At 42.1% G+C, this 23,918-nt stretch overlaps 1 protein-coding gene and 1 pseudogene across 3 annotated transcripts in view; one reads left to right on the top strand and one right to left on the bottom strand.

The window, feature by feature from the left end:
- fam20b (FAM20B glycosaminoglycan xylosylkinase) overlaps positions 1-23,918 on the bottom strand; it is a 44,248-nt gene that overhangs the window by 4,293 nt on the left and 16,037 nt on the right. For all 3 annotated transcript variants that reach the window (XM_086282157.1, XM_086282155.1, XM_086282156.1), the window contains 2 exons: positions 3,587-3,758; positions 174-365 (listed from right to left, as the gene is read on the bottom strand). In XM_086282157.1, coding sequence (XP_086138283.1) covers positions 174-365; positions 3,587-3,758 — 364 coding nt within the window. The remainder of the gene's footprint in view (positions 1-173; positions 366-3,586; positions 3,759-23,918) is intronic.
- On the top strand, positions 6,432-11,873 carry LOC147301150 (uncharacterized; annotated as a pseudogene).

Here is a 23,918-nt window from a genome sequence, read left to right as displayed (position 1 = left end):
CAGTATTCCCACTTAAGTTTGGAAATGGTTAAGTAATTAAAGCCAGTAAGAAAAAGTAAACATTCATCTGAGGAGGGAAAGTCCCATTTTGGATTCCCGTTTTCATGAAGAGCACCCCCCCTCCCCCCACCTAACTATCAAAAACAAAAAAAACCACGAAACCCACAGCTCACCTCTTGGCGTTGTCAAGAAGGATAAGCATGCTGGCACCTCCATCGTCCTGGAAACTTTCGTAGTGATGACGATCAGCATTTCCAATAAGGTAATCAAAAATCGCCGTGTCAATAACATCTAGCAGCCTTGGCCCTGCATCATATGGGGGCATCTTCTTCACTGCCTCACAGTAGCTCTCGTCATACTCCCACCTGAAAAATAAACACACGTTCAAATCGTCTGAAGTAAGATTTTCGCACATCACCATATTGTCAAACAGGGAGCGTGCATAACCATGCCCCTCACACAGGAAAAGAAAAGAAAAACCACTTCAGGTCATTTCAGGGTTTTAGAAAGCCAGAATTATTAAAAAGTAAAAAGATCCTAAAAATAAGACCAGGTTGCTTCTCTTACTGCTGTTAATTTGCTCACTAATACAGCATCGCAGCGCCAGACGTTCTCTGGTAAAGTGAAACATTTAACAACACTTACACTTAAGAAAATGCACGTGTCAAAGTGTAGAGTTAATTTGCTGAAATGCAATCAAACTTCTGGTATTGATGGCAACACAATCCCTTATTTTCAGTGGCCTTCACACAATATTTTGAGACCAGTGAGAATAGAATAGAATAGAATAATCCTTTAATTGTCCCACAAGGGGAAATTTGGTTGTAACAGCAGCCAAAAAGACACATATACAAACAAAGTACACAGGACACGGAACAGAAACATACACAACTTTTCTTACATATTTACATTAAGGACAATGGTTACAAGTGACCTATCATAATGAAAGCCAACTCCCTTGTTTTGGTTCCCTTTGGTCAATGACTCTCAAAATGTGGGGATGCCCCCATGAGTGGAGCAAAAACGACTCATGGGGGCACAGATGACCATGGTGGGAAAAAAGGAGAGTGAAACCAAACTTTATAATTTCCTTCAATATACGAGTCATGTGTTGTTACTGGCATGTGGAACTTTATTTCACTAAAAGTTCCACATGCCAAAAGTTCCACATCCAAGTTGGATCCTCTTTTATTGTTAATAATTGACAAAAAAGGACAGTGCAATCTATTTTGTTTCATGGTAAGATACAGTAGTTGAAGTGGAGAGATTTCTAGCAAGTCTGTAGCACTGATTTAATTTTCAGGTTAATGTTTCCATCAGAATTTGTTGCAAATTTCATACAACTGCAAGTTAAACTGAAAAACTGAAAACGGTTCCCCACTTCAATCTGGAAAACCCCACTGGTGTGGAATAAAGCTGCTGCAGGTGGGACATGAGTGACCACTGGGTGGAAAAACTGACAACTGACAACAAACTGACAAACTAAGTCAAATGAATATGATTTTTCTTTTGAAAGTGCAACTAAACAGTTTTCAAATGTAATCATTCTGAACTTTACATCACTAGAACTCAACTAGCATTTTTTATTTTTGGGGGATAATGATAAAATGTGGTTGGGATCCAATGGATGGCATGCCAGAAGAAGTTTGAGGACCATTCTTCCCATTTGACATCGCATTGTCAATATTACAGTAATAGAATAAACTGAGATAAACTGAAACAGGAGGAATAATGGGTCTAACTTGAATTTAGTAATAAAACACAGACACAGTGCAGTGTAAAATTCTTGAGTGAACCCTCATTTCTTTTTACTTGAATTTGAAAAGGCTACAAACTACAAGCTGAACGACTGTTGTGTCCACGCTGCACAGAAGACAACTTAGAATATCAAACTGGTTCTTTGCTATTTTTAGGCACTTTGTTGCTAGCAGCCTGTCATGTCTTTCCGAGCAGACATATACAATCATATTTTAATCCACCACGCAATACTCTCTGGAATGTGTCTGTCTGGCAAAAGCTATGCAAAAATAATCATCTTGAAAGAGAACAGAGCAAATAGCATCAAACGTCCAAAGAATAGCTTTCAATGTCCTTCAAGAAGCCTGGAGAACTATTCATGAAGACTGCTTAAAGAAACTGACTTTCAAGGTCATTAGAACTGTACAAATTGTGTGTGTGTGTGTTTGTGCGCACGCACAAAAGCTCAAGACTTTTGCACATGAGTATAAGGCTGCTAAGTGTGAAGAACAGATCACATAGCTACTCTTCTGATCCAGCTGTATGGTGATCTAACGGCAGGATGACACTGATCAGTTGTGTTTAGCATCATAATTAGCTTGCTGATGTAATCTTCTCTGACTGTAGAAATCCTGTGTGCTGTATTTAGAGTTAATAAACATTTATGAGCAATAAGAATACTTACTTATCAACTAGTCTAATTTTCCCCTACAGTTCTCCATACAGAGGTTCAAAAATACCAAGTGCTTTCATTGCCAGTTGAAGCTTGTTCACTCATTTTTTCACACCAGATTAAGTACACCAAAGCTCTGGAGTTGAGCTTGTTTTTGGTATCATTTTGCTGGGTGAAGGGCCAAAAAGAGATAAGCAAAATGTGAAGGAGGCCATCATTAGGTTGAAAAGGTAAAATAAATTTCTGTCTATTCTAGAGCAAAAATGTGCAAGTTTACAAACAATGATCATAAACAAGTGATTAATGAAAGCACTGCTCACCAACACCAAAAAGCCTTAGAAAACACAGAAAACAACTAAAATGTACAACTGCAGAATTTTTTCCTTTTGTTAAGAAAACCCCCCAGTCAAGAACACTCTCGAGGAGGCAGGCGTATCATTGTTAAAATCTTCACTCAAGAGATGCTTTCATGAATGGAAACACCGAGGGTTTACGAGAAAGTGTAAACAACTCTACATTTTGCCAGCACAGCTCTGAAAAAAAAATAAAATAAAATAAATATATATATATATATATATATATATATATATATATATATATAACATTTTAAAAACAATCTTTGGATAGATGAAACCAAGTTTAACTTGTAACAGAAAAATTGGAAGATAAAAGTATGGAGAAGGAAAAGAACAGCTCATGATACAAAACTATCACATCATCTGTCGAACATGGTGGAGGCATGTGATAGTATGGGCATGCGTGACCCCTAGTGTTAATTGATGATGTGACTGCTGAGAGCAATAGCAGGATGCATTTGGAAGTGTGCAAAGCTATACTCTCTGCCCAGAGTCAGCTAATTGTTCCAAAACTAGTTAAATAACACGTCCCAGGACAAACAAATAATGACGCAAACATACTGGAAAAGCAGAATCAAAGAAATTTGATATTCCTCAATGGCCAAATCTGTCACCTGATTTCATGCAACACATCATGCTTTTTAGTAACTGAAGACATAATTTAAGGCAGATAGACTCACAAACAAGCAGCAACTGAACATTTTACTATTTAATATGTTGGCAGCAACAACAACATCAAAACACAAGAATGAATTCAAGTCAGAGGATTTCCCCTAACTGTAAAAACCGCTGCTTTTTGGGACTCACGCTTGACACCCACCTTGCCAGTTTCCCCTCTCTGTATGTGCGTCCCCAAGGGTGTCTGTGTTTCTGCAGTGGCCAGACATCTGGCAGCCAAAGGGTTAATGACCCCTCCATGATTTCCCCCTCTGCACATGCTGGCTCACTCTCCCGACAGTAGTAACACTTCCCATAGAAACATGTATTATTGCCTGGGGACACAGGGAAAAAAATTAAACTGATAAAAACAAATCAGCTTGGCATCAGTGACACAAGAGATGCAAACAAAGAGGTAAAAACTAGCACAATGGTGGAAGGAGGGTGGGTGGGGGACAAAATGCTTAGGTTAATTGGGTTAGTTCTTATGAAGTGTGAGCACGCACACACACAGATTAATCAAACAACCTTATCCTGTGCTTTCAGATACAAAGACCTCAGTGACATTTGACAAAGCAGTTTTGCTTAGGGCCAAACCATCAAAACATCCCTGAAACTGCAGCGCTAGCACCTTCAGGCACTAAAATAAACCATGAACAAGTGAAACAGGGTTTCGCTGCTAAGATCTCATACAGATCATGACCCTAAAGTTCCAAATACAACGATGAGACCAAACACTTTCTGTTTTTACTGGAAAAAGATGCGCTGAAGTGCAGTCTCACCTTGAATTCAGCAGTTATAACAAAAGTATTGCTTTAGAATTTTTAAAATTAACTGGATAGACAAACATTTTTATATAAAGATTGTTTTTATTATTTGGAGAAAAAAATCCATTGCAGTCAGTGTCTATCTTAAGTCTAAAACCCATGGACATCAACAAATGCTGTTTCTCATGCCTTGAGATGCTCAGTGAAGTTTTTACTGCAGCTTCCTTCAGATGCTGCTGGTTGTTGGTCTCTCTGGATTTGTCTTCATCAACTGAAAAGCATGCACTATTGGGGTGGTATCAAGTGACTAATCTGACCATTGCACATGATCCCGTTTCTTTTTCATAAACTGTTGGGTTGCTCTGTTTAGTTTTGTAGCATTTGTCTGGATCTGAGCAGAGAGTATAAACCTGTATACTTCAAATGTCATCTTACTGCTTCTATCACCATCCTCATGAAGAAAGATTTGTTGTCTGGATCCATACATGCAAACATGCGTGCTCTTTCTGTAACATTGCTATGTTTGACGATACTTTCAATTATTTGAAGATTTACCTGAAGGCAGAGAGATCCACAAACAAGCAGATAGATCTTTTCAGATGTTTTCTGGCCAAGTTTAATCTGATCTGTCCTTCTTTTTATTGAGTATCAAAGGAGATTTTTCTTAACCAAGGAAATCATGTCCTTATCCGCTTCAATTGTCTTCTGTGGTTTTCGAGCCTTTCGGTAGTTGCTAGCTGGCTAGTACATTCATTCTTTTTAAGAACATAGGAATGGCCAAATCAACAATCAGTTAACATTTTTTGATATCTTCATGATAGCAGAAATTTCGTTGGGCTGCAGACAATCCCAGAAAGAAAGATACCAAATGCCAATTCAACAACAACTACTAGAATCAACTCCAGACCTTTTATCAGTCACATTTGTAGTAAATCTCACATGGCCATGAAACGTTTTTTCAGTCAACGGTCCAATTACTTTTAAGCCTCTGAAAATGGGGACCTGAGCAGTTAATGCAGTACTTTGTTAACTGCTTGAATTAAAGTAAAAAAAAAAAATAAAAAAAAAATCACATCTTGTTATCTCTTTCTGATCCTGGTCCTGCCGGAGGTTTCTTCCTGTTAAAAAGGAGGGTTTTTTCCCCTACTGTCGAACCTCTGTTTTCTTTGTATTATTGGTGGGTCTTTACCTTACAAAATACAGGCAACAGTTGTTGTGACTTGGCACTATATAAATAAAAATGAAAATTGAATATATCATGAATGTAAACATAGGAAGCCTGCAAGCCAGAAAAGGCTTACTACCTCAACCCACTGGATGGCTCTGCATAATGAAAAAAACTAACAGAAGAAACATAATGTTACCACCAAGGAGGTGTACTGATGTCTTTCTTTGTGATGACAGTATACTGAATGAATGTAGAAAGAAAATTACAGGCATGTTCTGTAAAATCTCTTAACCTGTTCTTACCCATTTTATAAACAGACAATTCAATAAATGTATATGATTTCATAATATAGCTGTGCTTTTTTCAGTACCAAAAAAAACAAACAAAATGTGTTGTTCTTTTTCTAACTTCGCTCGGTATTTCACTATGGGAATCGCCTCGGCGTGACCAACTACGGAAGCTCCAATGACACCACGTCTGTCTATGACAGACCTGTCGAGCCGTGCTCAGGGCTCCGCCCCCTCATCCCCTCCTCCTAACTCATTCTCGCTTTCTTCCCATGAGAAACTACTTTGAGCTCCCTCATCGCATCCAGGCTAACTTGATTAGCTGCTTAACAGTTCTCAGGCGTCCCGTGTAGGAGTACGTTGCCGAACGCAGTTTTTCCGGTTCCAGTTTGGATCGTGCTGAGTAAGTCCTTCGAAAGAAGTGTACTTAGAGTTGCACTGTGGAACAGCAACCGCGTCAGGCGAGCTGTCCCAACGGTTCCTGGTTTCAGGTAGCGAGGTAGCCGACGTTGTGTGACTCGGGCTAACGCGTTACGGCGAGCTGTTCGTTCAGTGTCCGGCTAGCATTAACTTGTTAGCAGGCCACAAACCACATTAGCGTCTCACTAGCATTAGCTTGTTGGTCGACCTAGGGTTCGGTTAGCATTAAGTTACTAACGGAAAAAAGTTGCATTTGAAGTTGCACCCCCGGTGGACAGCAATTTGTACGAGGTCTGCAAATGGGCTGCTGCCAAGCTAGGCATCCCATGGCCAGCCGCCCAGGATTCCGAAGGGGCAGAACGCGACATGTATGACGGCAAAAGGCTCCCACCAGCCTTGCCACCACCGAAGCAGCTTCTGCCAGCAGTCCCGGCCTGCATGAAAGAAATGAGTCGCTATTGGTCAAGCCCTTTTAAAAACAAGCTTCCGACCAAGGGCTGCTCTAAGCTTGAGATCCAGGGGATGGGTGAACTGGGGCTGACCGAACCCCCAGCAGTGGAGCCTTCAGTGGCGTATCACCTTCACCCTAACCGCAGGGCAATCTCAGCTTCTTCTAGCATTTCATTGCCCAATAAGATAGATCGCCTCAGGGCATCTATTTATCAAAGGATGTACAAATATGCTGCCAGTCAGTATGCTCGCTTAATGCAGTCACACTGCTATCAGCATATCAGGCAGAAATTCTGGAAGACATGGGCCGTCAGCTTGACTCGGGTTCCCCGAACCCAGCCCCCTGGGATGAAATCTGCGTGGTTAATGATCTCATTCGCAGTCCAAGGGTGTGGCCGTGTTATGGGCCTTGCAGTCTCGGGTGAGAGAGCCTTGTGGCTAAACCTGTCAGGCCTAGGTGATGCTCAGAAGGCTGAGGTCATGGATGCAGCTTATGACCCAACCAAGGGTCTCTTTGGCCCAGCCCTGGAGAGAATGAGAGAAACAAGCACTCGCAGAAAGCAGGAGGGAGAAGCATTCAACCTCTGCTTACCCAGAAAACCTAACTCTCAGCCCCAGCAGGTGCCAAGAGCTGGCTTTGCAGCAACAGCTGTGAGAGGGAGACAGAGTGGGGTCAGAATGCAGAGAGGAGCAGGAGACCAGCAGGGTGCCCACCAGGCCAAGGTAGAGAACCAAAGACTTTGGGGCAAGCATTCCTTTGCAGCAGCTGCTGCAAAGAACAAGCCGTCACACCCCGGAGAGGGGAAAAAGAAGCGGTCAGCCTAGCACATCTGCAACATTCTGTGTCACCCCTCTCTTCTCCCCCAAAGAGAAGGAAGGTGTTAGAAGGGGTAACCAAATCACTCCAAGGTTCAGGGTCTCCGGAAGTTTCCAGTTCACCAGGAGCACCCTCTCAGTCTCCTCCTCCAGTTCAGGAAGGACAGACTTGTGGACAAATGGCGCAGCGTCACCAAGCACTCCTAAGCACTCTGTCTGTGTTACCAAGCACTGCCCAGAGTCACCAGACACTTCACTGTGGTTTGGGGGTAACAAAAGAAATAAAACGCGCATTTCTGCAGCCAGGCAGTTTGCCAAGGGCAGAATGTTCCCCCAGTTTCAAAATAAAAACAAAAGGAAATCACTGCCATTTGTCTTTGTTCCCAGTGGGGGGAGCTCACGCTCTTCCCGAGGGGGAGAGCCCCAACTCCTTCCGGGAAACAGGGGTGACGTCACGCTTCCGCATCTTCAGAGGCCCGCTCGCGGCGCGGCTGGAGCGGTGGCACGCATGCGTGGTTCATCCCTGGGTCTTGTCAACCATTTCCCATGTAACAGACTGCAGTTTGCGGTAAAACCACCGAGATTCAGCGGAGTGTTAGCTTCTGTGGCCAGTGGCGATTCAGCAAATGTGCTGGAGGAGGAAACAGGCGATCAGAGCGGTTCCGAGTGAAGAAGCTCAGCAGGGCTTTTACTTACACTATTTCCTCATCCCGAAAAAGGACGGAACGTCGCTCCGTCCTATTCTGGATCTGCGTGTGTTAAACAAGCATTTGAGAAAGTACATGTTGGGTTTAGATTTTATTATTGTCATTTGTATTAGGAAACATTTAACCATATATGCTTAGAGGTGTATAATCAATTGTGTAGTGATAAGTTGTGTGATCTTTAACAGGCTACAGAGGCTTGGTGTGTATTCCACACTGGAATGCACCCCTGCATCTTGGGGGCATGGGAAAAGTTTGCATCTTGTCTTATTGTTTTATGGTAGGATTAACGTAGCTACGTCTGTTCTAGTCTAAGTGCTTTTCTGTTTAGATGAACTGCTGGACTTCCTCACCGGGGGGGTCTAGTCTACCCTCTTCCTGACCAAGGATGTTATATGACCCTTTGATCAGCAGTAACACACACACACACACACACACACACACACACACACACACACACACACACAGTATTCTTTGTTCACATGTATACCTATGTAAGATGTTATATGTTAATGACCCTATGCATAGTCATGTAACCACAATAAAAGGAGTGCTGTGGGGAAACCTGGCTGAGAGTCTGACAGAGGTCAAGTGGTGGAACGACGCTTGGCTCCAGCCAGGTCTCCCTCATGCATGAGTAACCAGAGAACTTTGGTGCCTTGAGTCTTGCTTTTTGCTGTGTAGCAGATTGTCCTTAACGTTCCATAATAGGTTTATGCTACAAACCTATCATTAATTGGTCCTTAGGTCGCTGGTTCGACTCCGGCTCGAAGGACCAATTAATGATAGGTTTGTAGCATAAACCTATTATGGAACGTTAAGGACAATCTGCTACACAGCAAAAAGCAAGACTCAAGGCACCAAAGTTCTCTGGTTACTCATGCATGAGGGAGACCTGGCTGGAGCCAAGCGTCGTTCCACCACTTGACCTCTGTCAGACTCTCAGCCAGGTTTCCCCACAGCACTCCTTTTATTGTGGTTACATGACTATGCATAGGGTCATTAACATATAACATCTTACATAGGTATACATGTGAACAAAGAATACTGTGTGTGTGTGTGTGTGTGTGTGTGTGTTACTGCTGATCAAAGGGTCATATAACATCCTTGGTCAGGAAGAGGGTAGACTAGACCCCCCCCGGTGAGGAAGTCCAGCAGTTCATCTAAACAGAAAAGCACTTAGACTAGAACAGACGTAGCTACGTTAATCCTACCATAAAACAATAAGACAAGATGCAAACTTTTCCCATGCCCCCAAGATGCAGGGGTGCATTCCAGTGTGGAATACACACCAAGCCTCTGTAGCCTGTTAAAGATCACACAACTTATCACTACACAATTGATTATACACCTCTAAGCATATATGGTTAAATGTTTCCTAATACAAATGACAATAATAAAATCTAAACCCAACAGTACACATTCAGAATGCTCACACACAAGACGCATAGCCGCTCAACTCACACAGGCGATTGGTTTGTTACAATCGACCTATCAGACGCATATTTCCACATCGCCATTTATCCTCCACACAGGAAATATCTCAGGTTCACTTATCAGAGCGTAGCGTACGAGTTTTAAACTATCCCATTCGGGCTATCCTTAGCCCCAAGGGTGTTCAGCAAATGTGTGGAGGCAGCGCTGTCTCCGTTAAGGAACAGCGGCATCAGAATATTCTCTTACACAGACGATTATCTAATATGCTCACGATCGCGCGATCAAAGACTCCGAGGTGGTAGTGAATCACCTCACGGAGCTTGGGTTCACAATCAACCTGGAAAAGAGCCACTTGGAACCCGCACAGTTTACAGAGTATCTGGGGCTCAGAATAGACTCCATCTCTTATCGTATCGCACTTTCAGAGCAGAGGATCGCATCCTTCACTCACTGTCTTTCCCGTTTTCAGCTGGGGAAAGTCGTGCAGTTCCGACTCTGTCTCCGCCTCCTTGGCCTCATGGCCTTGGTGATATCGGTGGTACATTTGGGGCTTCTTATGATGAGAGATTTTCAGCGATGGGTCGCTTCTCTGCAGCTGCGCCCTCGAGAACATCTCAGTCGTGGTGTAAAAATAACGCAGCCGTGTATCGCGGCTCTCCGGCCTTGGAGGAGCCCGACAGCTCTCGCTGCGGGGGTACCTCTCGGGGCAGTATCATCCAGGGTGACGCTGACCACAGATGCACCCCTGTCAGGTTGGGGTGCAACTATGACGGGCAGAGCAGTGAATGGCGTTTGGTCACAGAGACTCGCTCTGAATCACATAAATGTGCTGGAGCTCCGTGCGGTGCTCCTAGCCTTACGGCATTTTCTGCCGTATCTCCGGGGACAACATATTTTAGTGAAAACAGACAACTCCACTGTAGTTGCTTATATCAACCGCCAGGGAGGCACCCATTCCCAGCAGCTACACAGGTTAGCCAGGGAAATAATTGTGTGGAGCAGCACTCGGCTGCCAGGAATTCTGAACAGGGGGGCGGACCTCCTGTCCAGAGGAAATCCACTGTTCGGAGAATGGAGGCTTCACGCACAGGTGGTGGAGCAGATTTGGCAGAGATACGGCCGGGCTGCCGTAGATCTCTTCGCCTCGCGAGAAAACACACAGTGCCCTCTGTTTTTCTCCCTGTCAGACGCAGATGCGCCACTGGGCGTGGATGCACTGGCCCATCCATGGCCAAAAACTCTGCTGTATGCTTTCCCTCCCCTCAGCCCGATCTCCCCAACACTGATCAGAGTGAGGGATCAGGGGCTGGAGATATACCATCCACATCCAGACCAGGTTGCTCTCTGGGCCTGGCCTGTGAAAGGTGGAATTTGAAGGCAGCAGGCATGCCTCTGAAGGTTATTGAAACCATTCAGAATGCCAGAGCCTCCTCCACTCGTTCCATTTACAGCAGTAAATGGCGTGTTTTTGAAGAGTGGTACCATGAAAAGCAGATTATCCCTTTTCAGTGTTCAGTGGTGGAGCTGTTGTGATTTCTTCAAGACTTGCTGGACAAAAGGAGCGCTTTTTCCACCATAAAGGTCTATTTAGCAGCCATTTCAGCCTGCCACGTGGGGTTTGGTGATAAACCTGCCGGTCAGCACCCCCTTGTATGTCGCTTCATGAGAGGGGCGCGTCAAACGCTTCCAGTTTCTAGACTACTGGTGCCTTTATGGGATCTGTCAGTCGTTTTAGATGCCCTCTCCCACCACCCCTTTGAGCCTATTGGGGCAGTGGGGTTGAAGTTTCTCTCTCTTAAAACCACTCTGCTGTTGGCTCTAACCACAGCCAAGCGAGTTAGTGAATTACAGGCTCTGTCTATTCACCCCTCTTGTCTACAGCTGGCCCCGGGACTCACTAAAGCACGTCTGAGGCCTAACCCAGCCTTTGTCCCTAAAGTGCTGGAAACGTCATACAGGTGCTCTACAGTAGAGCTCCTAGCTTTTCACCCCCCTCCATTCTCTTCAGAGAGGGAGCAGAGGCTGAACACTTTGTGCCTTGGGGACTTATGTCAACTTATGTTGACAGAACAGCTGGATTCAGGAAGTCGGATCAGCTGTTTGTTTCCTGGGCCTCCCCTCACAAGGGCAGGCCCGTATCATGCCAGCTCATTGGATCGTAGAGGCCATAGCTCTGGCTTATAGCTGTAAGGGCTCGCAGGCCCCCCCGGGACTCCGAGCTCACTCCACTAGGGGTGTGGCCACATCCTGGGCTTTGTTCAGAGGTGTATCAGTCCAGGATATTTGTGCGGCAGCAAGCTGGGCTATGCCGCACACGTTTGTCCGGTTTTATCGGCTGGATGTTTCACAATCATCCATGGCTCCGGTAGTGCTGGATTCTGGGGCCTCAGGTTCAACCTGAGATCCTGGAGTAGTACTGGAGAGTAGCTTTGGGAGCTGGCCATATCTCCCATAGTGAAACACCGAGCGGAGTTAGAAAAAGAACGTTGGGTTACTTAACGTAATCCCTGGTTCTTTGATAACGGAGTGAGGAGTTTCACCAACACTTCCCTCCTTGCTTAGGCACGGAAAGAAATCTGCTTGGAATGAGTTAGGAGGAGCTGGTCGGCCGTGTTAGAATGTGGGGGTAGAGCCCTGAGCACGGCTCGACAGGTCTATCATAGACAGACGTGGTGTCGTTGGAGCTTCCGTAGTTGGTCACACCGAGGCGATTCCCATAGTGAAACACCTCACTCTGTTATCAAAGAACCAGGGATGGGGGTCCGCTAGGGGGCGCGTTATGGAGTAGACGCGCAAACCACGAGGTCCCGTTTATCTGTTAAATTACTTTATGGTTCACCTATTGTGGCCCAATTCAGAGATTTCTTAAGCTCTATTAAGAAAGTCAGCATTGTTTTAGCTGTTGTTCTTTCCGTCTTTTTGCCTTATCTCGAAGTGAAATGCCTCCTAAGCAGTCTGCTAAAGGAGCGCAGGCTAGCTGCTCAGAGACCGCTAGCAAAACTACCGTTGACCCAGCGACACTGCTAGCTTTCCGCGACATTGTCAAAGAAGTGATTCAAGAGGAAAATGACAACCTACGGGACGAAATTAAACGAGCCATTTCGTCCATCCAAACCACTCTTGACGAATGTACTGAGAAGTTGGGCGAACACGAAGAAGGCTCGAATAATCTGGACAAGCGGCTAGAAGTTATGGAGACATGTTTCACAGATCTGAGTAACCAATACAAGAAGTTGCTGCTGAAAACGGACGACTTGGAGAATCGGGGAAGACGATGCAACTTGCGTACTTAGGAGTGCCGGAGGGAGCCGAATAAGGAAATCCCACTAAGTTTGTTGCTGATCTGTTGCACGTTGTACTGGGTGGTCCCGGCGGTTTGGAGCAGGCTCCGATCCTGGACAGAGCTCACCGGGCGGCGGTTGCGCTGCCCACGGAGGGAGGGCGACCGCGGCCGTTCATTGTTCGCATTCATTACTACCAGGAGAAGGAGCGGATACAGCGCTTAGCCAGACAGAAAGGCCGGCTGGAGTTTCAAGGGAAGCAGATCTTCATCTTTCCTGACTACAGCGCCGACCTGGCCAGACGCCGGGCTGCTTTCAGCGAGGTGAAGGGACTACTACGGAAAAAAGACGGAGTTCGCTACGGTCTTCTTTATCCTGCCCGGCTTCGGATCTCGTTTAATGGAGAAACACAGGTATTTGACTCTCCTAAAGCAGTGAAAGATTTCATTGACTCCAAGTTTGAGTCATCTCCCGAATGACATTTCATAAGAACCACCGGGACTTTCATACCATCGTGACTATATTTTTGTCAATCAATAAACGGACGATCTCTGGTTTAGCTTAGTTTCATGTTCAATGTTCATTTAGAAATCTCAGATGTTGGTGAGTTTGCCCTTGTTTCCTGGGAGGTTAACTATATTCCAGTACTTGTCACTTAAAAGGGACTCCGGGGTCAGCTTTGATGAGAAGTGAAACAGGTCCGTTTTTTGGTTACGGGTAAATGTGACGTGGGAGTTTTTCTCTTTCCTTCTCTTAATTATTTTACTCTATTATGTTGGACTTTGTGACTTTCTAATTTGAATATATTTTGGACTACATGTGTGATTCATAGTTCAGATGCTTCTGCTCATGTGGGGCTGTGGTTATGAATAAGGTGAATGGGACCTCTTAATAGAAGCAGGGGAGCTTTGGGAAATTGGTGTGTGTCGTTTGGGGACAACACTGAACACGGGGAGGTGGGTGGGAGGGATTTACCTACTTTTTCTTTTTTTTCTTTTGTTTTTTTTTTTCTTTTTTGTTGTATATTATTTGCTCAGATTATTGTTAACAACGACGTTTCAGTGTGCACCCATGATAGGATTGGTATTTGTGTTTGGAACCGCCTTTTTCATCATGTACTTATATGGTGATGACTTCTGTTGATGACACTTCAACTGCTGTGAGTAATGGCTGCCATGTTAACTTTATTAGTTGGAATGTGAAGGGATTGAACCACCCAGTGAAACGAAATAAGGTACTCTCTCATCTTCTTTATCTTAAAGTACATGTAGCGTTTCTTCAAGAAACACACCTTAAGAATACAGATCATGCCAGATTAAGACAAAATTGGGTTGGACAAATTTTTCATTCCAAATTCAATGGTAAAGCCAGAGGTGCAGCAATTTTGATTAATAAGAATACTCCGTTTATAGTCTCTCACACAATAGCTGACCCAAATGGTCGCTATGTAGTTGTGACAGGGTCCCTGTTTAATACTTCACTTATTTTGGCAAACGTATATGCTCCGAATTGGAATGACTCAACTTTTTTCAATGACTTTCTTAATTCCCTTCCACAGATCAATACACACCAATTGATCCTTGGAGGGGACATGAATACTGTTATGGATCCAGTACTAGATCGCTCCTCAGATAAAAGACTTCAACTCCCTAAATCCTCATTAGTGTTACAGTCATATTTACAAACCTATGGGGCTGTTGATGCGTGGCGATTTCTCTACCCCTCCACTAAACAATATTCCTTTTTTTCTGCAGTGCATCAAATGTATTCTCGTATAGTCTACTTTTTTGTTGACAAAAAATTGCTTCCCAATATCAAGACTTGTAAATACAATAGCATAGTAATATCTGATCACAGTCCACTTGTTTTGGAACTCGGCTTCCCGGATGAACCCTTTGTGTACTCCTGGAGACACAATCCTCTTTCTTTGTCAGATAAGGAGTTTGTGGAATATCTTTCCAAACAAACTGATATCTTTATAAGAACAAACATTACGCCTGGCATGGCCTATAGTACGGTTTGGGAAAACTTAAAAGCATTCTTACGGGGCCATATTATATCATACTGTTCATATACTAGAAAACAGAAACAGAAACGTCTTTCTGAATTGATACACCTTATTTCGCAATTGGATGAGCAACACTCTACAACCCCCTCTCCAGATTTGTATAAACAAAGACTAACGTTACAAACTGAATTTAATTTAATCTCAACCCAGCAGTCAGAGTCTATGATTCTTAAATCTAGAGGAAGATGGTATGAGCACGGAGAAAAAGCATCTAAAATTTTAGCACATCAGCTTCGTAAATCAGAAGCAACTCGTATAATCCCTGAAATTAGGACTGAATCTGGACATGTCACCACTACACCACAAAAAATAAATGAGAGTTTCAAAATATTCTATTCCAGTCTCTATGATTCTGAATCTTTAAACACGCCTGGACTGTTTGAGGCTTTTTTTGATGGAATGACAGTTCCGACTTTAACCTCGGCATTCAGAGACCAATTGGAGGAGCAAATTACAGTGGAAGAAATTAAATTGGCAATTAGCTCAATGCAGAATGGCAAATCCCCGGGTCCGGATGGGTATCCGGTTGAATTTTTCAAGACCTTTAAAGACAGTTTATCACCTTTATTACGAGACATGCTCATTGAGTCATTGGTTTCAAAATGTCTTCCCCTAACGCTTCGACAAGCGACCATCTCACTCCTATTGAAGCCAAATAAGGATCCATTAGAGTGTTCATCATATCGTCCTATATCACTCTTAAATGTAGATTTAAAAATACTGTCAAAAACACTTGCTCTCAGGCTAGAGCAATATCTACCATTGTTAATTTCTCCAGATCAGACAGGTTTCGTGAAGGGTAGGCATGGTTTTTTCAACCTGCGCAGGTTTTTAAACATATTACACACCAAGTCAACTACAACCCCTGAAATTGCCTTATTACTTGATGCTGAGAAGGCATTTGACCGGGTGGAGTGGGATTATCTGTTTTATACTCTACATAAATTTGGATTTGGCCCTAATTTCATTTCATGGATTCAGTTACTTTACTCCTCACCTATGGCACGTGTTAGAACAAATTCGTTATTCTCTTCTTATTTCCCACTTCTCCGTGGTACGAGACAAGGTTGTCCCTTATCCCCTCTTCTTTTTGCATTATCAATTGAACCACTGGCGATTAAACTGCGAGCTGACAGTTGCATTAAGGGCATCTTCAGAGGTGACCAGGAGCACAAAATATCCTTATATGCTGACGACCTCCTGCTGTATATATGTCAGAGCCTTTATGCTCTCTTCCCCGTGCTCTCGCCATTTTTGAATGTTTTGGTAATATTTCAGGTTACAAGTTGAACCTGCATAAAAGTGAACTTCTCTGTGTCAACTCTATAGCCAGAAAGATTTCATTTTCAGACTTTCAATTTAACGTTAAATCAGGGTATGTGACCTATCTGGGGGTTAAGGTTACCCACTCATACAAAGATCTTTATGAAAGAAACTTTGTCCTGCTGCTTAAAAATACTGAGACAGATCTTCAGAGATGGAACAATTTACCACTGTCATTAATTGGCCGCATCAATTCTATCAAAATGAACATACTACCCAAGTTCCTTTATTTATTTCAATGTATCCCATGCTACTTACCCAATAAGTATTTTATAACACTGCATAAGCATATCTCTGCATTTATTTGGAATGGCAAAAGTCCACGAATTCGTAAAGATTTCATGCAGAGGACTAGGCCAATGGGTGGATTAGCCTTGCCAAACTTTCAGTCTTATTATTGGGCAGCAAATATTCGTAATATGCTGTACTGGATGAGTAATGTTACTACAGAGACTCCAGCTTGGCTCCAAATTGAGTCATCCAATTGTGGCAAAATTTGCCTATCAGCTTTGTTGAGTTCAGCTCTCCCATTAGAACTATACACCTATAAACGTAACCCTTTGTTGTATGACTCGCTCAGAATCTGGGTGCAATGTAGGAAAAGGTTGGGGTTACACTTAATGTCAATTAAAGCACCTATCTGCTCAAATCATATGTTCCCACCTTCCATGATGGATTCTGCCTTTAAAATATGGAAAGTAATGGCCTTAGAAATATCAAAGACCTTTTTGTAGATGGGATTTTTGCCTCATTCACGCAGCTCCTGAAGCAGTTTAATGTTCCTCGGCAACATTTTTTCCGCTATTTACAAGTTCGTCACTTTGTAAAGAGTCGATTTCCTTCATTTCCGGAACTACCTGAGGAAACTTCTTTGGATAAAATTATTAATATAAACGTTCATGAGAGAGGGGCGACTAAAGAAATCTATGCTATACTATTAGATCTTCAATCTCCTTCTCTCTTCATCCTTAAAGCACAGTGGAAGAAAGACCTTGGGATGACTATAACAGATGAGCTCTGGCAATCTGTGCCAGGCATGGGCTCCTTCAATTCAAGGTCCTACACCGATTACATATCTCCAAGGAAAAGTTAGCCAAGTTCTATCCAGGAGCTGACCCTCTGTGTAACAGATGTAAAGCAGAAACAGGTTTGCTCCTTCATACCTTTTGGACATGCCCCAATCTTCATAACTATTGGGTGTCTATATTTAACACTTTGTCAGAGATGTATAACGTTAAATATGATCCTTCTGCTCTAACGGCTATCTTTGGGGTGATACCTCAAGACATCACTTTGCCAAAATGCTATTCAAATTCTATTGCCTTTGCTTCACTTATCGCAAAACGCCTTATATTTTTAAGATGGAAGCAGGAAGCTCCTCCCACACATGAACAGTGGCTTGCGGAGCTCATGAGGTTTTTACATTTAGAAAAGATGAGATATACACTGGCAGGTTCAACCACCAAATTTCTTAAGGCATGGCAGCCATTCCTGATGTACATGGAAACATTTAAAATGACCACCTTATCGTGACCGGATGCCATATCTCTATATCACTATCATAGTTAACTGTACACTGAATGTCCCTTATACATTTTATTTTTATATTTGTTTGTTGTTGTTTGTTTGTTGTTTGTTGTTTTGTGGGGGTTTCTTTGGTTTGTTTGTTTTTTCCTTCTCTATTTCTGTTATCTTATGGGGTATTGTAAATACTGAACAGCAAACTACTGTATGTTCAATGTTTTGTTGTTAACATGCTGCTGTGACTGAAAATAAAATTTATTAAAAAAATAATAATAATAAAATAAAAAAAAAAGAACCAGGGATTACGTTAAGTAACCCAACATTTTTCCAGTTACTTTGTAATGATTTTACTAGTCCAGTCCACTTGATCTAGAGCAGTGGTCCCCAACCCCCAGGCCACAGACCAGTACCAGGCCGCAAGCGTTGAGGCTCTGCCGTGGGTACTGGTACTGTTTTTATTTTGTTGCATTTATCCGCGACACCTTAAAGGCCGGTCCGTGAAAATATTGTTGGGGCATGTTTATAATTGTGGGACTCTGCAGAAAATGCTAGACACAGGCTGTCAGTAGTCTACAAACCACTGTTAGGTAGTTCTTAGGAAAAGTGAAAGAAATGACAGTGAACTGCATAGAACATGCATTCCCACAGCACGCACAGACAGATTCATAAATAGATAACCACTTGAACTTTATTCTGTGGTTAGTGGCATACTTTTCTTAATCATTTCAAAACCCTAATTTACACTCAAATGAAATACAGGGAATCCATTTTCACTTTTAAAAAACATACTGATTAATTTCTGCTGGGTATCTAACAGGCAAATCATAAAATAAATTTCTGCAGAAATTCAAAGAGATACCAATAAGACTGCAGAGCACTTTAAAATAGTCATTTCAGTCTACCAAAGCGGTAAAGCTGTTGGTCTTAGAGTCTGGTATTAGTAAGTTCTGAATATTTAAAATATTATTTAAACTACCATTGAAAGTAGATTAAGGGGGCTTACAAGCAACCTATAAGCTAGTGTCTTATCCTCCTGACCCAAAGCTGATCTTGCGTTACAGCACAGAAAATCTACAGTTTACACAGGTTTACCAAAACTGGACAGAAGATTGCCCGAAGATTAAGATTGCCATGTTGCCTGATCTGATTTGTGCTGCAATTTTGGATGGTGGAGGTGTTAAAAAAGATGAAATTTAAAACAAAACAAAACATAGACAAACTTACATGCTACCCAAGTATGCTACCATAAGATAACGAGGCATGTCACAAAACTCAAATAATCTTAAACTGGCTGCTTCAACATGATATTGAGTTCACTGTACTTGGCTTCCACAGGCATCAGATCTCAATCCAATAGTGCACCTTTGGGATGTGGCAGAACGAGAGATTTGCACCGGTAAAAGTCAGCAGAAACTGTGTGATACTGAGGAATGTTTTGAACACCTGGTTGAATCTATCTCATAAAGATTTGAGGCAGTCCTAAAGGCAAACAGGGAGTCCAACCTAGTGCTAGCTAATTGCTGGTGAGTTTATATGTGACTCTAGATTCTGAGTGAAAGCAATTTACACAATTTACATGTTCTAATGTCACTTTTACATGGCAAGTTACAAAACTCACAAGGAAAAAAAATCCCTTATTTTTCTTGCTTTAAAATAGATTAAGATAAATTAATAAAGCTGTATTCTTCATGCTGGATGTGTGAATCAGTATCAAAGAGAATTACACTTATCTGCAAGGTCACATTAAGCTTTTCTTTTTCTACTATTGTAAAACTAAATGGAACAAATTAAAACTCCCAAAAGCAAAAACTTATAAATGCATATAATTTTTTTTAAAAAAAATCTAAATTTATTTATAAATGCCCACCTGTGTAGCAGTAATGCCATGACTGTTTCATCAACTTGATACAAAGTTCACACTATCCATACGGTATTTCATTCCACAAGCACAACATAAAAACTGAGTTAATATGTTCAAAGGTCCAATTTTATCTCCATTTATGTCAAGGTCTGAGCTAACAGCTGCTGTATGACGTGGTTCATTTACTGCTGCTGCTAAGTGGGGCAAAAAAGTATTTAGTCAGCCACCGATTGTGCAAGTTCCCCCACTTAAAATGATGACAGAGGTCAGTAATTTGCACCAGAGGTACACTTCAACTGTGAGAGACAGAATGTGAAAAAAAAAAAAAAAAAATCCATGAATCCACATGGTAGGATTTGTAAAGAATTTATTCGTAAATCAGGGTGGAAAATAAGTATTTGGTCACCTCAAACAAGGAAAATCTCTGGCTCTCACAGACCTGTAACGTCTTCTGTAAGAAGCTTTTCTGTCCCCCACTCGTTACCTGTATGAAAGGCACCTGTTTGAACTCATCTGTATAAAAGACACCTGTCCACAGCCTCAAACAGTCAGACTCCAAACTCCGCCATGGCCAAGACCAAAGAGCTTTCGAAGGACACCAGGAAAAGTATTGTAGACCTGCACCAGACTGGGAAGAGTGAATCTACAATAGGCAAGCAGCTTGGTGTGAAAAAATCAACTGTGGGAGCAATCATCAGAAAATGGAAGACATACAAGACCACTGATAATCTCCCTCGATCTGGGGCTCCACGCAAGATCTCATCCCGTGGGGTCAAAATGATCATGAGAACGGTGAGCAAAGATCCCAGAACCACACGGGGGGACCTGGTGAATGACCTGCAGAGAGCTGGGACCAAAGTAACAAAGGTCACCATCAGTAACATACTACAACGGCAGGGAATCAAATCCCGCAGTGCCAGACGTGTTCCGCTGCTGAAGCCAGTGCATGTCCAGGCCCGTCTGAAGTTTGCCAGAGAGCACATGGATGATACAGCAGAGGATTGGGAGAATGTCATGTGGTCAGATGAAACCAAAGTAGAACTTTTTGGTATAAACTCAACTCGTCGTGTTTGGAGGAAGAATACTGAGTTGCATCCCAAGAACACCATACCTACTGTGAAGCATGGGGGTGGAAACATCATGCTATGGGGCTGTTTTTCTGCCAAGGGGACAGGACGACTGATCCGTGTTAAGGACAGAATGAATGGGGCCATGTATCGTGAGATTTTGAGCCAAAACCTCCTTCCATCAGTGGGAACTTTGAAGATGAAACGAGGCTGGGTCTTCCAACATGACAATGATCCAAAACACACCGCCCGGGCAACAAAGGAGTGGCTCCGTAAGAAGCATTTGAAAGTCCTGGAGTGGCCTAGCCAGTCTCCAGACCTCAACCCCATAGAAAATCTGTGGCGGGAGTTGAAAGTCCGTGTTGCTCGGCGACAGCCCCAAAACATCACTGCTCTCGAGAAGATCTGCATGGAGGAATGGGCCAAAATACCAGCTACTGTGTGTGCAAACCTGGTAAAGACCTATAGTAAACGTTTGACCTCTGTTATTGCCAACAAAGGTTATGTTACAAAGTATTGAGTTGTATTTTTGTTATTGACCAAATACTTATTTTCCACCCTGATTTACGAATAAATTCTTTACAAATCCTACCATGTGGATTCATGGATTTTTTTTTTTCACATTCTGTCTCTCACAGTTGAAGTGTACCTCTGGTGCAAATTACTGACCTCTGTCATCATTTTAGGTGGGGGAACTTGCACAATCGGTGGCTGACTAAATACTTTTTTGCCCCACTGTAAGTGGGTGTGAACATTTTAGTTATAGCACATTTATGTTTAATTCACTGTGAACTGATGGTGTGTGATTAAATAACATTGTCTCCACTTCTTTCTGCTCAAAGTTGGCTTTGTGAAGAAAAAAAAAAAATCTAACACTTGGTGATGTTTGTGTACTCAGCTCATTTAAGACAGGCTTTTGACAATGAATTCTTAGGACAAATTATCTAAATTACGAGATCAAACTTGTACACGGAAGTGGTTTCAACTCTAAAAGATATTCAGATAATGACTTCTTCTAACATCTATGTTTGCTGATGCAGCTGTAAATGTTTCGCTCACTCACATCAAAGGCTAATATTTTCTCACAGCGGCTCTTGGTAATCGAGACATCGTTTTGCAAATTTCTAGCGGGTTTTTTCTACAGAACGAAATTCCATTGAAACATATCAGAAAATGTGTAATGTTTGTACAAATCTGGACAATAAAACCAAAACTTCATGCTTGACTAAATGAAGGTGGGGGCCTCTTTAGCGTCAAACACCTCTTTGAAGTTCTCCTTTATTAAACACCACCAGTAAGAAGTAAATGACACATCTGTGTAGCTGCCGTTGCCCCGGGTATGCAGCTTTTATGCTGTACCTTTTAGAGACGACTCATGAGTTCATTGAAAGAAAGAATTGGCTTTACATTACAAAGCCAACTATATGAATGGCCTGAAAAGCTGGTAATGAAATATGGGGAAAAACAAAACAAAACTAAAAAACAAAACACTTTTACACCGTGTTAATGACAAAACCAAACAAGACAAATTTTGATTTTCAGGCAAGAAAATAAATAAATAAATGAATGAATAAATAACTACAAACAGAAACAAAGTGTCATTTATCACACAAACTACAGATGGTTAGGATTTAGTTATTAATTTAGAATTGATTACCCATAAAAAAAGAAGTTGTATACTGCCAACATACATGACTTCCAAGCTGTTTAAACACTATAAGTGGCTTAAAAAATGCAAAGAAATGTTGGGACATTGGTAATAAAACCGCTGGTTATGACTGGATATACAGAAAAAAAGAATCCCAGAAAGATTTATTCTTTCACAAATAAAGACATTCGGCTAGTGCCTTGTTGGCACTGGGCTGCATGCCGTTTTGCCTTCAAAACTACTTTAATTCTATGTGGAACAGATTCAACAATCCTAAAGGTGCTGTGCTTGATAGAGAACTGATGTAGTGCAGTCATGTTAAAGTAGTAAACTTGTACAGTATAGTATATCTCTATGCCGTAGACATCCCGAGGAATGTAACACATCTGGTCGATGCAGCCCACAACATCTCTGATTGGCGTGGAATGTTATGGCGTACATTAAGAGAGGTCGCTAGCAGTGTTGGTCAAGTTACTTGAAAAAAGTAATCAGTAACTAATTACTGATTCCTCCCCAAAAAAGTAATCCCGTTACTTTACTGATTACTTATTTTCAAAAGTAATTAATTACTTAGTTACTTAGTTACTTTTAAAAAACACGATTTACAACCTGAAGAGGTGATAAAGCGATAGATCTTTCAGCCCAATTCTACTTTTTCTACATAATCCATCATACAAAATGTAATCAAATGGAAGTCTCTTTTTTTTTTTACTTGTTTTATCAGTTTTAATCTTTTAACTTTATGCATCAAGCAAAAATTTAATTATATGCAACATTCTCTGACTTGAATAAAGTAGTTTAACATTTAAACCTATTTTCTACACATTCCAGCACATAAAATAAAATATTTTTTGTGTTTACACTCACTCTTTCAAATAGATGCAAGTAAAACACAGCAGAAAATAAATAAAGTCAAAGACTCAGCGGTCCTGTTGCTCTATTTTCACCTGTAAAGCAGGACTGCGGTAGGCGGAGGTTTACCCAGGTGCAGGTGTGCCGCGGTCAGTTGAAGAATCCGCGAGTTTCTCTGTGAATTTCCCATTACGTCGTTGCGCACTCGGTCCTTGCTTGGAAGTTTAGGGGTTTTTTTCGCTGTAAAAAGAAGTTTTCTTCCCACGCACGATGGACGCTAATGTTTTTGTCACTTTTTATGGAATCAAACTCAAAGTAAGGTCAGTACTTCCACGCTTTAAACGCTGTACGCTCTCCCACAATCGATATGTGATCCATTGTTGATCTGCACACAGCTGTTGTCACTAACGGCGCACTCGCTTACGTCACTATCGTGAGACATTCTCGCAAAAAATCACGGTTTTAGTAACGCAGTGTTCCTACGGGAAAGTAACGGTAATCTAATTACTGTTTTTGCAATAGTAATCCCTTACTTTACTCGTTACTTGAAAAAAGTAATCAGATTACAGTAACGCGTTACTGCCCATCTCTGGTCGCTAGCAACGTTGTAAGTTTTCATGTAGATTTCCAACTGCAGCCTAATTCAGGCATAAGGCACCCAAACGCTGCCAAGAATGTATCTCTACACCATTACACCTTCACCGTTCATATAAGTCAGGATGCATCCATGCTTCTCTGTTGTTTATGCCACTTTCTGACCCTACAATCCAAATGTGCCCCTCTTCAGAATACCTTGGTTATGGTATTCTGGTTAGTAACTGC

This window comes from Aulonocara sp. 'chitande type north' Nkhata Bay, linkage group LG23 (genome assembly GCF_057382095.1).
Source record: "Aulonocara sp. 'chitande type north' Nkhata Bay isolate Kocher_YH1m ecotype deep benthic linkage group LG23, A_spYH_male_GT1.1, whole genome shotgun sequence".
In the NCBI taxonomy this organism is placed as follows: domain Eukaryota; kingdom Metazoa; phylum Chordata; class Actinopteri; order Cichliformes; family Cichlidae; genus Aulonocara; species Aulonocara sp. 'chitande type north' Nkhata Bay.
The sequence above is the reverse complement of the archived record's forward strand: the minus strand, read 5'-3'. Positions and strand labels throughout refer to the sequence as shown.